Source organism: Ursus americanus, chromosome 32 (assembly GCF_024610735.1).
Source record: "Ursus americanus isolate L20-20 chromosome 32, mUrsAme1.1.p, whole genome shotgun sequence".
Lineage (NCBI taxonomy): Eukaryota > Metazoa > Chordata > Mammalia > Carnivora > Ursidae > Ursus > Ursus americanus.
Window position 1 is genome coordinate 20,668,922 of NC_142158.1, and position 15,731 is coordinate 20,684,652.

General features: G+C 39.2%; 1 protein-coding gene across 1 annotated transcript in view; it reads left to right on the forward strand.

Annotated features, from left to right (window-relative positions):
* The window catches only part of CAP2 (cyclase associated actin cytoskeleton regulatory protein 2), a 129,794-nt gene that overhangs the window by 47,432 nt on the left and 66,631 nt on the right, over positions 1-15,731 (forward strand). The window contains exon 4 of the mRNA XM_045811669.2: positions 9,362-9,439. Coding sequence (XP_045667625.1) covers positions 9,362-9,439 — 78 coding nt within the window. The remainder of the gene's footprint in view (positions 1-9,361; positions 9,440-15,731) is intronic.

Sequence of the window (15,731 nt, forward strand, 5' to 3'; positions counted from 1 at the left end):
ATTAGTTGTGTATAACACCCAGTGCACCATGCAATACGTGCCCTCCTTACTACCCATCACCGGTCTATCCCATTCCCCCACCCCCCTCCCCTCTGAGGCCCTCAGTTTGTTTCTCATCATCCATAGTCTCTCATGTTTCATTCCCCCTTCTGATTACCCCCCCTTTCTTTATCCCTTTCTTCCCCTACCGATCATCCTAGTTCTTATGTTTCATAGATGAGAGAAATCATATGATAGTTGTCTTTCTCTGCTTGACTTATTTCACTTAGCATTATCTCCTCCAGTGCTATCCATGTTGCAGCAAATGTTGAGAATTCGTTCTTTCTGATAGCTGAGTAATATTCCATTGTATATATGAACCACAACTTCTTAATCCAGTCATCTGTTGAAGGGCATCTCGGCTCCTTCCACGATTTAGCTATTGTGGACAATGCTGCTATGAACATTGGGGTGCATATGGCCCTTCTCTTCACTACGTCTGTATCTTTGGGGTAAACACCCAGTAGTGCAATGGCTGGGTCATAGGGTAGCTCAATTTTTAACTTTTTAAGGGACCTCCACATTGTTTTCCAGAGTGGCTGTACCAACTTGCATTCCCACCAACAATGTAAGAGGGATCCCCTTTCTCTACATCCTCTCCAACAATTGTTGTTTCTTGCCTTGTCTATTTTTGCCATTCTAACTGGTGTAAGGTGGTATCTCAGTGTGGTTTTGATTTGAATTTCCCTGATGGCTAATGATTTTGAACATTTTTTCATGTGTCTGTTAGCCATTTGTATGTCTTCATTGGAAAAGTGTCTGTTCATATCTTCTGTCCATTTTTTTATTTGTTTATTTGTTTCTTGTGTATTGAGTTTGAGAAGTTCTTTGTAGATCTTGGATACCAGTCTTTTATCTGTAGTGTCATTTGCAAATATATTCTCCCATTCCGTGGGCTGCCTCTTAGTTTTTTTGACTGTTTCCTTGAAGAAAGCCATTTTAAACATAAAGACACATACAGATTAAAAATAAATGGATGCAGAAAATATACCATGCTAACATTAATCAGAAGAAAGCAAGAGTACCTGTATTAATTTCAGACAGAGCAGATTTCCAAGTAAGGAAAGCTACCAGGAATAAAGAAGGGCATTGCATAATGGTAAAAGGGTTAATTATCCACAAAGATATAACAGTTCTTAATAGGGCATAACAGTACACACTGAACAACAGAGCATCAAACTGACAGAACTGCAAAGCCACTATGCATGGGAGTGTTAACCCACTGTCACAGTTGGATACTTTAACACCTCTCCCTCAGAAATGGACAGATCTAGCAGGCAGAAAATCAGTAAGGACATAGTTGAGCTCAACAACTCCATCAATCAACTGTATATAATAGACATCTATAAACTATCCAACAACAGCAGAATACATATTTTTCCCAAGCTCATATGTAACATTCACCAAAATAGATCACATTCTAAACATAAAATACACCTTACCAAATTTAAAAGAATAGAATTCATACAGCGTCTGCTCTTAGACCACAGTGGAATTAAACTAGAAATTAATGACGGAAAGATAACTGGCAAATCCTCAAATACATGGAAATTAAACAACACACTTCTAAATGACACATAGAAGAAGTTAAAAATTATTTTGAACTCGAATGTTAACTAGATTTATTGTGGTGATCATTTCACAATATATACAAATATCGAATCGTTAGGTTGTAACTTGAAACTAATACCATGTTATATGTTGATTATACCTCACTTAAAAATATTTTGAACTAAATGAAAATGAAGACATAAGAATCAAAATTTGGGGGAATACTGTAAAAACAGTGCTTAGAGGGAAATTTATAGTATTGAATAAATATATTAGAGGAGAAGAAAGATCTGAAGTCACCAATTTAAGTTTCCACCTTAGGAAACTAGAAAAAGAAGACAAAAGTAATAAGAATTAGAATGAAAATGGCTGAAATTGAAAAGAGGAAATCAATAAAGAAAATCAACAAAACCAAGAGCTGTTTTTTTTTTAATGATCAATTAAATTGATACGCCTCTATCTAGGCTAAATAAGGGGGAAAATAGAGGAGACTAATTACTAATGTCAGAAATGAAAGAGGGGATATCACTGCAGATCCCATGGAAACTAAGGATAATAAAGTAATACTGTGAATAATTCCATGCCCACAAATTTGATAACCTAAATGAAGTGGACTAGTTCTTGAAAGACACATCTGCCAAAACTCACACAAGAACAGATAATTTGAATAGGCCCATATCTGTTAAAGAAATTCAGTTAATAACTAATTACCTTTAAAAAATAGAAACCACCAGGTCCAGTAGGTTCATTGGTGAATTCCACCAAACAAGTAATGAAGAAGTTATATCAATTTTCTACAATCTCTCTCAAAAGATCGAAGCAGAGGGAGTACTTCCTAAATCCACACCCATTCATAATAAAAACTCTCAATAAACTAGGACCAGAGGGGAACTTTCTCAACTTAACAAAGGCTATCTATAAGAATCCAACAGCTAACATCATACTTAATGGTGAGAAACTCAAGGCTTTCCCACTAAGATCAGGTACAAGGCAAGGATGTCCCCTCTCAGCATTCCTTTTCAAATCAGACTGGAAGTCCATGAAATGCAGGTAGGCAAGAAAAGAAATAAAAAGGTATACAAATTGGGAAGAGAGACATAAAACTGTCTTTTATTGCAGATGACATGATCATCATCTAGAAGGATTAGAGTTCCCTAAGGAATAAAATCTAAAAATACAGTATCTCTAATTGTAAAGTATAGGGCATTGGCAGATTAATTAGGAAGGAATGTGGGGATGGTATTGACTATGAGCTTCTCAAAGTCAACATATTGCACCCAAAGAGCAGATGCCCATTCCCCTAACCTTAGAAGAGGAGGACCCCCTTCCCTTCACTGTCTGGGTCTCAAGAAGAAGGATGATACTGTTTCAGAAGATCTGGAAATCCCTTCATTACAGGTACCCTGGCTGGGTACTTTTTCATCTCCTCCATGTCTCCTACACCTTTTCCCCCAGTTGCACCTGTTCATTTTTTCATCCACATAGTACTTTGCAGCCTGTAGCATTCCCAGTGAAACAATGCAAAGATCTGATGAGTATTTAGAGATCACTTGGGCTTCCTCCAGGAGCCAGTTCTCTCTTGAGGGGATTAGGTGGAAATAAGTCCTATTTGCTAGTGTCTGCTAGTCCCGAGGTTTGCTTTAAACTGATTACCAAAATTCACAAAACAAGGTGGTGCACCATTCCATCTATCTAAGAATACCAGTTACCTAAGTGATAATTGATCGAGTTTAAATAAACTGTGTAGCTTTGATTCTTACCAAAGTCTCCCTTTCCTCTCTGCACACACGTGCTCGCGGGCAGATAGATGCACATATACACCCACAAAGGTCACTGAGGCTCTTTGAGCCCTGCATACATGTGATGGACAAACTCAGCAAAAACCGTCAATTATTTGTTGTTACTGAAAATCCCTACGTTTGGCTTTTTCTTTCACAATGTTTTGAACTGCCTGAGTGAGCCAAATTCTCCCTTTCAAGTTATCAGAACTCAGCAGGTTTAGTAAAATTGCTTCTAAATAGGATGCTGTCTGGTTGAGGGGACTCACAGCACTTTCCCGTAGAAGCAGGTAGATCAGAATATCTCAAGTGTGGAATGAAAATCCTTTGAAACATGGACCTATGAGGTTAAACATGAATGTGGTTTACAGTCTGCTAATTAGGTCCAGAATTCCAGGGAACTGGAGGGAGAAATCTTTCTGAAGATTCTGTAGATTCTGTAGATTTGTCTACATAAGCAAAGTGAAAGGGAGAGTTGAAGCAGGTATCTAGGTATTGAGCCAATCTCTGCTCCAACCTCCACACTTCTTGTTGAGTGAAAGGCTGTTTGGGGAAGGACTCTAATTAATGAAATTGGCCATTTTGCTAATCAGACCACCAGAGAATTACTCTACTAGCACGAGGCTAAATATTCTTTCTAGGGAAAGTAAAAAATGCTATGGATAATGTTCATCTTAGGATAACTACAAAAATATTGTCAATACCCCTCAGAGCTGGCAGTTTTAATTACAGAAGTCAGGAAATCCTAAATTACTATTCCATAGCAACTATAATTCAGTCAACTCTGCAAGGCTTATCATAAATGAGCACAACACCTCTATATTATTGTGGCCAGGAGAAGTGCAGTTATTTTGTTTATATCCACGCTGTTGAAAGTTGTATCTCATAGCTTTCTTTTTGGAAATGTGGCCATTAGAGACTGACAAAAGTCCTTCTGAACCACTGAAAATACGCATTTTGAAGCATGGATGAACATTCACGCAGCTCAGAACTTTACATTCATAAGGTCATAATGGCCTCCAGGAGAGTAAATATTGAAAATCCTCTATTCCTCCCTAAGGAACATCCAAAATTTGAGATTTTGAGCAATATAATCCTAGGAATCAGGGTACCAGAACAAATAAAAGGAGATGGTATACACCAAAGTGGAAAATACACCCTCATTTAAATATTCATGAAACTTATTCTATGATGTTGATGATTGAACTTGTTGTTTTAAATTGAAATGGTCTAAGGATCTTGGTTTGATCTGAAGCTTTTTTTCTCAGTAGAAAAAAATTCCTTGAATGAGAAATAATAAGAAAAGTTAGAAACAAGATTAAGGTGTTCATTTCAGTAAAAATTTTGGAAAATTTGTCAAATGTCAGAACATGTCAATGAAGTGGAATGACAAAAAACTAGTCACTTCCCCCCACTTTATTCACTTTTATTCAACGTAGTATTGGAAATCCTAGCCACAGCAACTAGGCAAGAAAAAGAAATAAAAGGCATCCAAATTGAAAAGAAGTAAAACTGTCAGTATTTGCAGATGATGTGATATTACATAGAAAACTCTAAGGACTCCACCAAAACACTATTAGATCTAACAGATGAATTCAGTAAAGTTGCAGGACACAAAATCAATATACAGAAATCTGTTGCATTCCTGTACACTAATAATGAAGTAGCAGAAAGAGAAATTAAGAAAATAATTCCATTTACAACTGCACCAAAAAGAATAAAATACCCAGGAATAAATTTGACCAAGGAGGTGAAATACCTGTACTCTGAAAACTATAAGACACTGATGAAAGAAATTGAAGATGACATGAATAAATGGAAAGCTATACTGTCCTCATGGATTGGAAGAATTAATATTGTTAAAATACCCATACTATCTCAAGCAATGTACAGATTCAGTGCAGTTTCTATCAGAATACCAATGACATTTTTCACAGAACTAGAACAAATAATTCTAAAATTTATATGGAACCACAAAAGACCCTGAATAACCAAAGTGATCTGGAGAAAGAAGAGATAAATGGAGGTATCACAGCCCCAGAATTCAAACTATACCACAAAGCTATCATAGTCAAAACAGGATGGTACTGACACAAAACCGGACACATAGATCAATGGAAAAGAATGGGGAGCCCAGAAATAAACCCACACTTAGATGGTCAGTTAATCTATGACAAAGAAAGCAAGAACATACTGTGGGGAGAAGACAGTCTCTTCAATAAATGGTGCTGGGGAAATGGGCAGCTACATGCAAAAGAATTAAACTGGACCACTTCCTCACACTGCACACAAAAATAAACTCAAAATGGATTAATGAACTGAATGGGTTAATGGACATAAAACTCCTAGAAGAAAACAAAGGTAGTAAACTCTTTGGCATCAGTGGTAGCAGTATTCTTTTGGATTTGTCTCCTCAGGGAAGGACAACAAAAGTAAAAATAAGCTAGTGGGACTATATCAGACTCAAAAGGTTTGCACAGTGAAGGAAACCATCAATAAAATGAGAAGCAACCTACTGAATGGGAGAAGATTTTTGCAAATGATGTATCAAGCAAGGGGTTAATACCCAAAATATATAAAGAACTCGTGCAACCTAATATCAAAAAAACAATCTGATTAAAAAATGGGCAGAGGTCTTGAATAGTCATTTTCCAAAGAAATACAGATGGTCAACAAGCATATGAAAAGATGCTCAACATTACTAGCCATGAGTAGAATGCAAATCAAAACCACCAGATACCACCTCACACCTGTCAGAATGGCTATTATCCAAAAAAACAAGATATAACAGGTGTTGGCAAGGATGTGGATATAAAGGGAACCCTTGTGCACTGCTGATGGGAATGTAAATTGGTGCAGCCACCGTGAGAAACAGTATGGCAATTCCTCAAAAAATTAAAAATAGAACTGTCATATGGTCCAGAAATTTCACGTCTGGGTATTTATCCAAAGGAAATGAAGACAATAATTCAAAAAGACATATTCACCCCTATGTTCATCACAGCGTTATTTATAATAGCTAAGATGTGAAACGAATCATGGTTTAGGATATTCAAGATATTCCCAGAAGATTGAGTAGCACCCAAATTCTCAATAAAGACTGGATATACACCTCACTGAGCCGTCCCTCTGCTGTCCCATTCCATTAGGCTCTTAAAGAGTTTGATAGAGCACAAACCCTTAATTGAAAGGGAAAATAAACCAACTTGTAATATGGTAACAAAGGACTCATGGAATCACTTTTGTGACAACTAGAAGTAATGTGTCAGAAAGGAACATTGCATGCAAAGGGCAGGCATGGACTCACACTCAAAGAAAATGAGACGTAAGGAACAGAAACAGATTCTTCACAATGGCTTAATAAGAGGATAACTTACACTCTCAGAATTAAAAAGAGTATAAAAGTATTTTTAAATAGCTTAAAGACAAGGTGATAAAACAATAAGAGTGAAATACAAAGGAAATTGAAGGTCTAACAAACCAAGAACAAAAACATTCATACAGAAATGATATAAATTAGGTGAATGTATATAAGAGATCCTGTTGAAAATCTGTTAACTCACAATAGAGAACAGTATTCATATGATCACAGTAAATACAGATGAAAGACAAAGAAATTGAAGGCAGAGAGAGAATCTACAAGATATGAAGACATTCAAATATTACACAATCTGAAGATAATAGAGTCCCTGAGTAGAGAGTCTAACAAATGGCGCAGAAGGATTTTGAAAGATACAAGAAAATATTCCTAGAAGTGAATGAAGGACCAAACCTACTCCAGCAGATATAATACAGAATGCTCAAAACCCAAACACATACTGGTTAAGCTGTTAAACCCCAAGGATAAAGAAATAATTCTTCAGGTGTCAAACTAGAAAAAGCCAATTTTCTGCAAGAGAAAAAAAAAAACCCAGCTGGCTTCAGATTTCTCTGTTGGCACATTTAGTGCCATGTTATCTGAAAATGGATGAAGAATGTTACTCAAGGAGTTTAATATTCAGCCCAGATGCTGTTAAAATAGAAAGACGACAGGGAGAGGTGTCCAACCCTGAAGAACTAAAAGCGGCTTTGAGATCTTTTTGAAGAAAAGAATTGATAATGAGGTTTGGCCAATGAAAAAATATCAGAATAATCCAGAAATGGAGAAATCATGGTAAAATGATAAGAACCATGAGGTGTGTTTAAATATAGAACCTATCCTAAAGTTTGTGGATTCATGTTACAGCCTGAATACGAATGCTATTAATTGAGCAAAGTAAAAATAATAACTAAAAAATATGGAAGATAGGGGGTCAGAGAGAGAAAAAAAATGTAGGAATGTACTTATAGTCTCATCTTTGCCAGTAAGGAGCCAATCAACATTGTCTAAAAATGGTACCATGTAATTTAAAATGCAAATACGTAATTATTCCAATGTCTTAATATTTTATCTATTTTTTTACTTTAGAATGATCGTTAAGAACATAATAATATATTATAGTGCAGAAACTTTTAAGTTTACCAATTCCTTCTCTTTCATCTCTACTATTCAACCATAATTGCAATGTTTACTTTTTATTTTTAAAAATAGTACCTCGGTGGGGCGCCTGGGTGGCACAGCGGTTAAGCGTCTGCCTTCGGCTCAGGGCGTGATCCCGGCGTTATGGGATCGAGCCCCACATCAGGCTCCTCTGCTATGAGCCTGCTTCTTCCTCTCCCACTCCCCCTGCTTGTGTTCCCTCTCTCGCTGGCTGTCTCTATCTCTGTCAAATAAATAAATAAAATCTTAAAAAAAAAAAATAGTACCTCGGGTATAGTCCCATCTTTTAAAAGTCTCTGCATATGTATCTTAAAAGGTGGCACAGTGATGTTCACCTGTCGTTGATACAGATTATTTCTAGATTGTGAGACATTTTTTAAACCTTAATATTTGTAACTTTCTGCATTTAAAAATTATTCTAAATCATGCTTTGTCTTATGAAAACAGCTGTGTGAATTTTCTTAAGAGCTAGAAAAAGTGTGCCAAAATGGTCATTTGTGCGTGATACAAAAATTTGGAATTATTTTCTTCTTGGTACTCTTCTGTAACTTTTTAAATTTGAAAAAGTAAAGAATTAATAGTGAAGGCTAAGTAGAGGGTGAGGATAGAGAATATGATGCCATGTATTTGAAACATTCCCTCCTGCATGACTCCTTTCTGTGGTGGGACAGTGGGCTGTAGTCCAGGTAGCGCTGAAATCTCTAGATCTGTCTTAATGAATAGTGGTAGAAGCCACTGGCTCACAGTGAACATATGTTTATGGGGACGACGTAAGGGACAGCTTTCCACTAGAAATCATAGAAGAGGTTTGGGCACACTGCAAACAAAAACAGAAGGAAATACCTTTTGAAAACAATTGTATTTGGGGCTCAGACATTTTTTAACAACTTTATTGAGATGTCATTTCTACAGAATAACATTCGCTCTTTTAATGTGAACAATTCAGTGGTTTTTTTAGTAGATTCCTCAAGTTGTGAAACCATCAGCATTATCTGATTCCAGCATCACCCCCCAAAAGAAACCTCGTACTCCATTCCTCTCTCCCACCAGCCCCCAGGCAACCACGAGTGTCCTTTCTGCCTCTGTAGATTTGCTTATTCTGAACATTTCGTATCAATGGGATCATACACATGTGGTCTTTTTTTGACCGGCTTCCTTCACTCAGCATGTTTTCAAGGGTCACCCACATTGTCGCATGTATCAGCACTTCATCTCTTTTTAATGCTGAATAATATCCCATTGTATGGATGTATCACAGTTTGTTTACCCATTCCCCCCTTGATGAACATTCTGATTGTCTCTACGTCTTGACTACTGTGAGTAATGCTGCTGTGAACATCCAGTAGCAAGATTCTGTGTGGACTTATGTTTTCAATTTGGGGTTCGTACCTTGGGCTAGAGTCGCTGGATCATATGGTCACTCTTTATTCTGAAGCTCAAACATCTGAATTTCCCTCTTCTTCTTGGTTCGCAGGCGGAGATGGTGCATAGCGCTTTCCAGGCCCAGCGGACTTTCCTTGTGATGGCTTCTCAGTACCAACAACCCCAAGAGGTAAGAGTGTGTTTTGAGAGGCAGAGCTGCCTAGAGAATGGGCGGTAGTGTAAGCCAGACAACAAGGAGGCAACAGAATCATTCACTCTGAGAGACATCCCCAAAATGAGATGTGTAGCACGTTGATCTGTCTCTAATCCAGGTCGTGGGATGCAACTTTCCTTTGCTTCCTCATCTTATCATGGCCAAATTCATACTGTGACAGTTGACATCTCCAGTTTAAAAGGTCAATTTATTTATGTCATCTGCAGCCTATTCTTTCCCTTTTATGGAAGTATAGTTGATATACACAATGTTATGTTAGTTTCAGGTGCATGACAAAGTGAATCGACGATTCTATATGCGGTACTCACCACGATTAAGTATAGTTACCCTCTGTCACCATGATAAAGAAGATGTGATCAGATAGGTAACTGGATGGATGGATGGATGGATGGATGGATGGATGGATGGATGGATGGATGGACAGACAGGCAGACACACACCATGGAATATTAGCCATAGAAGAGAATGCAGCCTGTTCTTTTTACTGGTCTTACAACCATTTTATAACCAAAAAAGTATTTATTTATTTATTTATTTTTAATTTTTTTATTATGTTATGTTAGTCTCCATACAGTACATCCTTAGTTTTTGATGTAGTGTTTAACTCCTAACTTTTAGTTCACATTTTGTGCTATTTTGTTATCAAAACATATTCACATCTATCGTCATCTATAAATTGCATGTATGAATCTGATGGGCTCCTATTTCGTAGTTGGCGTGGATAGGCTAAGTCAGTGCTTCGTAAATATATTATGTACGTGGATCACTCAGAGCATCAGTGCGGTTTCTAACGACGTTTAACCTACCATGACACTGCCACAAAGCCCAGGGCAAACTTTAATATAAACATAATAGTGGATGTTCAGAGCAAAGTGGTGGTTGGCAGGAGTCCTTCCCATTCCCCAGGCCATCATAAATATCCCACTTTCTAAACCCAGCGCCCCCCACTCCCCACCCGGCCCAAACCCGGCAGACATTTTATTATGTAAATAACACCGTCATGCTCTCTACCTATAATAGTAACAATATTTTGACCATGCGGATTGTGTAGTGAATGAAACTATTCATTAAAAAGTAGATCTACGACCAGCATACATGGTTAAATAAGAAAAAAAAATAAGAATTGTTCTTTTGACTAAATAATCTGCATCTGAAGTTTGGTGACAACTGTATAAATGTGAAAGATAAACTTGAGTCCCCAGAAGGCACAATTATGTTCCTTTACAAGGCAAAGGAGCAATTAAGTTTGCTCATCAACTGACCTTGAGATGGGGAGATTACCCTGGATTATTGGAGTGGGCCTTAGGTAATCATAAGGATCCTTATACAAGGAAGAGCACAAGCAGTAGAGTCAGAAAGAAATCTGACGTCATGCTGCTGACTTTGAAGACAGAGGAAGGGACCACAAGGCGAAGAATGAGGCAGCCTGTAGAAGGTAGAAAAAGAGGGAAGCAAATTCAGCTGTAGAACCCCTCAGAGGAATGCAGCCCGTTGACCCCTTGCTTTGAGACGCATTTTGGACTTCTGTCTTTCAGAACCGGAAAATAATATGCTTGTGTTGTTATTAAGCCACTACGTTTGCGGTTATTTGTTGCACAGTAATAGAGAATTAATATAGGCCCCAGGGAAGTACCACAGCATTCCTACCAGGATGGCAAGCACAGAAAAGTCTGACACTGTCACATGTTAAGCATGTGGGAAATGGGAAGTGTCGTGCTATGCTGGTAATAGGTGATAAATTAGTACATCTTCTTTGGAAAAAAATAAATTAAAAAAAGATAATTGGATATTCATTATAATATAATAGCTTAAATTTAATAGCTCACTTTAAATTCTAAAACAAACTCCTGAAATTGAAAAAGTTTTGCTAAGAATCTGGAGAAACTAGGACTTTGACTTTCAGGGGAGGCAGCTCTGCTTCATAAAGGGCCAAGACTTGAGACCCTCAACCCTTCCTGGAACAGCTGTCGTGCAGTGGAATTGCCCAGAACGTTTTAAAAAATACCAGCGCGTGGATGTCACTTCGGGAGGGTCTGTTTTAATTGGTCTGAGGAGTGGTCTTAGCCTTGAGAGTTTTGTGGGTTTATCAGGTAATTCAGACTTGCAGCCAGAGCTGCCACGGATGTATTACTTCCCTGGTGTGAGATGGGGAGTTAGCCCCCAGCCCAGGCAGGCAGCTTCGTAAGGATGGAGAGATGGTGTGTTCTGTTGTGGATGCATTTTCCTCTTTGGCCTCCTCAATCTCTGCTTCCCCCTCCCCCCTTTTGCAAAAGAGAGCAGTGAAACTGGAAAATCACAATGCGATGCTTTCTAGATAACAGCCTTAGCCTGGTTTTTCTGTGATTAAAATGGGAGGAGAAGTGACTTCAACACATCACCGGGGGTCTTAGATGGAGGCAAGAACCGTGACTTTCCTGGCTGGTGCCCTCCTCAATCCCCTTTTTAAACACAAAAGAGCTCTGCATTGGCCTTGCAGGCCTTGCACATAAGAGACACTCATTAAATATTGGGTGAATTGGGACAAGCGAGCACACAAATGAATGCAGTGGAACCGTGGCATCCCAAAATGAGCTGCAGCTGGGGACACGTGTGGCTTAGCCCGTGGCTGGGCAGATTCTTGGGTGTAGCCACTGTAGTTCCCCCTTCTTACTCTACTGCATTCTTGATAAAAGGGGGACTCATACCCAGGAAATGTTTTCTGTAGCACTTATCACAGTGCTCCAAGCATAGTAAGCCCCAGCAGGCTCAGGCTGGCACAACACAAAGACGCTTTTGGATGTCCACCTCCCTTTCTGTCTCCTACATCTCTACCCACAGCACTGTCCTAGTACTTCCACTAGATGGAAAAGCAGATTGAAGAGGTCATCAGTGCAGTGGTGAAAATAGTCTACAGCCAGGCCTTGATTTTCCTCGTGTACGTTCTAGAAGATATAGCATAGAGGAAATCGCCGTGAAACAGGTGGTATTTCTCATAGGAACAATGTTATAACCATCCACATCTTCCTCTCTTCCTTCTTTCAGGAGAATAACTCTTGTAATTTCAATTCATGGCAGTGGCTCCCAAGCTTTAGTGTGTATGAGAATCACATCCAGGGTTGTTCAAACCCAGATCTCTGGAGCCCTTCTACAGTTTCTGATTCAGTAGCTCTTGGTTGAGTCCCAAGCATCTGCATTTCTTTAAAAAGTTCCCATGGGAGGGTGATGCCGCTGGTCCGGGGACCACACTCGAGAACCTGCGGAATGTGGATTGCACTCAGTTACACCTCTAGCTCAGACTTATTTTAGATGCTTCAGGCGCTCATTTCCAGTTGCCTCTAGGTCACTGATTCTCAAACTTTAATCTTCCTTGGAATCACCTGGAGATCTTGTTAGAGTGCAGAGTCCAGTGCAGTAGATCTGGGCTAGGGCCTGAGAGTCTGCAGCTCCTGGGTAATGGGAATGCTGCTGGTCTGTTGCTAAACACTGAGCAGCAAGAATTTAGACAGCCTCACAAGCACAAAATCCTGTAGTAGTCAAATATCAAACCCCTGTTCTTTCCTGCTGACATGTCTGTATCAAAACGGGCAGTGTTATGCTGCTGTAACAGACATCTCCAAAATCCTTGTGACTCACAATAGCAGTGGTTTATTTCTTGCCCCCGCTACGTGGCTATTAGAAGGTGGCTTACTTTTACTGGGTGAGTTACTAAATAATGACTCCTATATTTATTTCCTTAGAGTTGTAATAGGGCTCTAAGAGAAAAAGGTAGAGAATGAATCTTTAATGGGAGTTTCAGGCATTGGGAAGGAAGATATTTTGGGGCAGGTGGACCTCCCAGGGGGGTGCCTTCTATCCCATATGAAGAGGCCACACTTACATTGCAGAAGCGTAAGGCAAGGTCAAAGCAATATTAGTGGTCAGGTAGCCTGGGGATTGTGTAAGGTAGATGCCCAAGATTAGAGGTGAGTACCCTGGCCTGCTGGAAGCTAGCTATCTCCTACAACACAGAACAGTACTGATAAAATACAGGAACCCACAACAATGCAAGCTTGAAAGCATTCAGTTAACAAATATTGACTAAGTGCATACCGTGGGCCAGGCACCATAAAGACACCCATGACTTGGGGCAGAGCATGGAGACAGGCAGATACAGATTATTTGGTGGGAAGACACCTTAGAAATCATCTCTTGCAACACTTTTAATTTGAAGGTGAGCCAGGAGAGGTTCAAAGAGAGGATAACTGGTTTGCTCATTAGTCCCTAAGCTGATGAGTTGCCCCCCCAGATGCTTCACACTGCACATCTGTCTCCAGTGCTGTACACTGTGGCCAGAGTGCCAGCCTTCAAAGAGACTAAATTTAGTAGGGGGTGACTGTCAGAAAATAAAAGTATTTTATTATAAGTAATTATAAGCAAACTGCCAGTCAAGCAAGGTAAACCATTGGTGTTACCAAAATCCAGAGAAGAAGCGATCTCATAGACAAAGGTGATCAGGAAAGGCATCACAGAGGAAATAAAATACAATACAAAAGCAATAATAGAACTGCTTCTGATATAATATCAGTATTACAGTAATATTAATATTAATAATGTGAATTTAGCACAAACTCAAAAAAAATTTCTGGGTTAAATATGTTTGGGGAAATCCCATATTCTGTTCGGTAAAGAAATATGTTAAATATTATTAAACCCACATTTTCCCAAACTTAAATGACCAGGGAGACTTTTTGAAGAGGAACATATATTCATGTCCTGCAGAAGGCTGACACACCAGCTTGGGAAATGCATGTGCACATTTCTTTTAGGCTGTTTGAGATGCTTGATGGTTGTTGCTTTAGGTGGATTATAACTATTGGGAGGCTGCAGTATCAAAATTCCAAGATGACCCTAAGATTCCCATCACCTAATGGACACACCCAGTATAATCCCCTCCCCTTGAGTGTAAGTGGCACCTGTGAAGATGTGGAACAGCATTCCTTGATTAGGTTACGAGCAGGGTGATGGGGTATCATTCCTGTGATTGTTCTGTCATATAAGACTGTCATGGTGGCTGGAGAGACATTCTCTTGCTGGCTGTGAAGACCCTAGCTACCAAGTTGTCAGAGCCTCTAGGCACTGACAGTGACTCCTGCCGACAGCCAGAAATAAAACAAGGATCTCAGTCCTACAGCCAGAAGTAACTGAATCCCACCAACAACGATGTGAGCCCAGGAGGAGACCCCAAACTCCAGATGGGACACCGCTGACACCTTGATTTAGCCCTGAGACCCTGAGCAGAGAGCCCGGCTTGGCCTTGCCCAGATTTCTGACCTACAGACACTGTGAAGTAATAAATGGATGTTGTTTCAGGCCACTTAGCTTGTGGTAATTTGTTATACAGAAATAGAAAACTAATATGGATTGCCTTCATTCCCTTCTCCTTGCCAGACTTTAAAATAATTAATTGGGTTTTTTAATAAGGCCATGAGCCACAGACCAAAGCATGAAGCCTCCCTGCCATTTGCTTTCTCTTCCCTGTCCATACTCCTATACCTCTACCCTCACCCCTCCATCTCTGCTGGGAAAAGCAGGATAAGAGGTGTGTCTGCAGCCCTGATTGACAATGATGACATCCATTTTCAAATTCCCTCCCTTACTTTGGACTAAGAAACATGTTTCTTATATTCTCTAACATTAGGGCTTTCAGAGTTTTCAACCATGACCCATAGAAAAAGTATATTATTTCACCACCAGTTTCACAAAACAACAGTTATCTTTACCAGGTGCACTGCATTCTGATATTTTTCTTCTAGTACATTCTTTTGATCCACAGCACCAATTTCACGATGGACTAATGTAAAGGACCATCACATCTTGCACTTTGAAAGCCTTCCTCTCATTGATATATTCCAACATTCATGATACAGAACAAGTTATAAAACATGGGCAGAACATCTTATGCTTTTCTTCTCTCCCCTTGTTGTAATTTATAAAAATAACCTTTACGCAGAAGAATGGCCTAGTCCTTACAGTACTGTTGTCTAGGAATTTTAGTGACAATTTGTCAACCCTGCCTTTTCCCAGTTGAGGGAAGGATTCTCACATGGAAAATGGCCAAGCCCCCATTCTGTAAGTGCAGAATTTTTCCGGGGAACCTGGCACACTCAACTATTTATTTATTTTTACAACAGGTGGTTATAGGGAAAATATGTTATTTCTAACTCACAAGCATGAAAAATAAAGTTCAGTGACACCTTAATGACCTGGCCACCAGACCTAGATGTGGGCC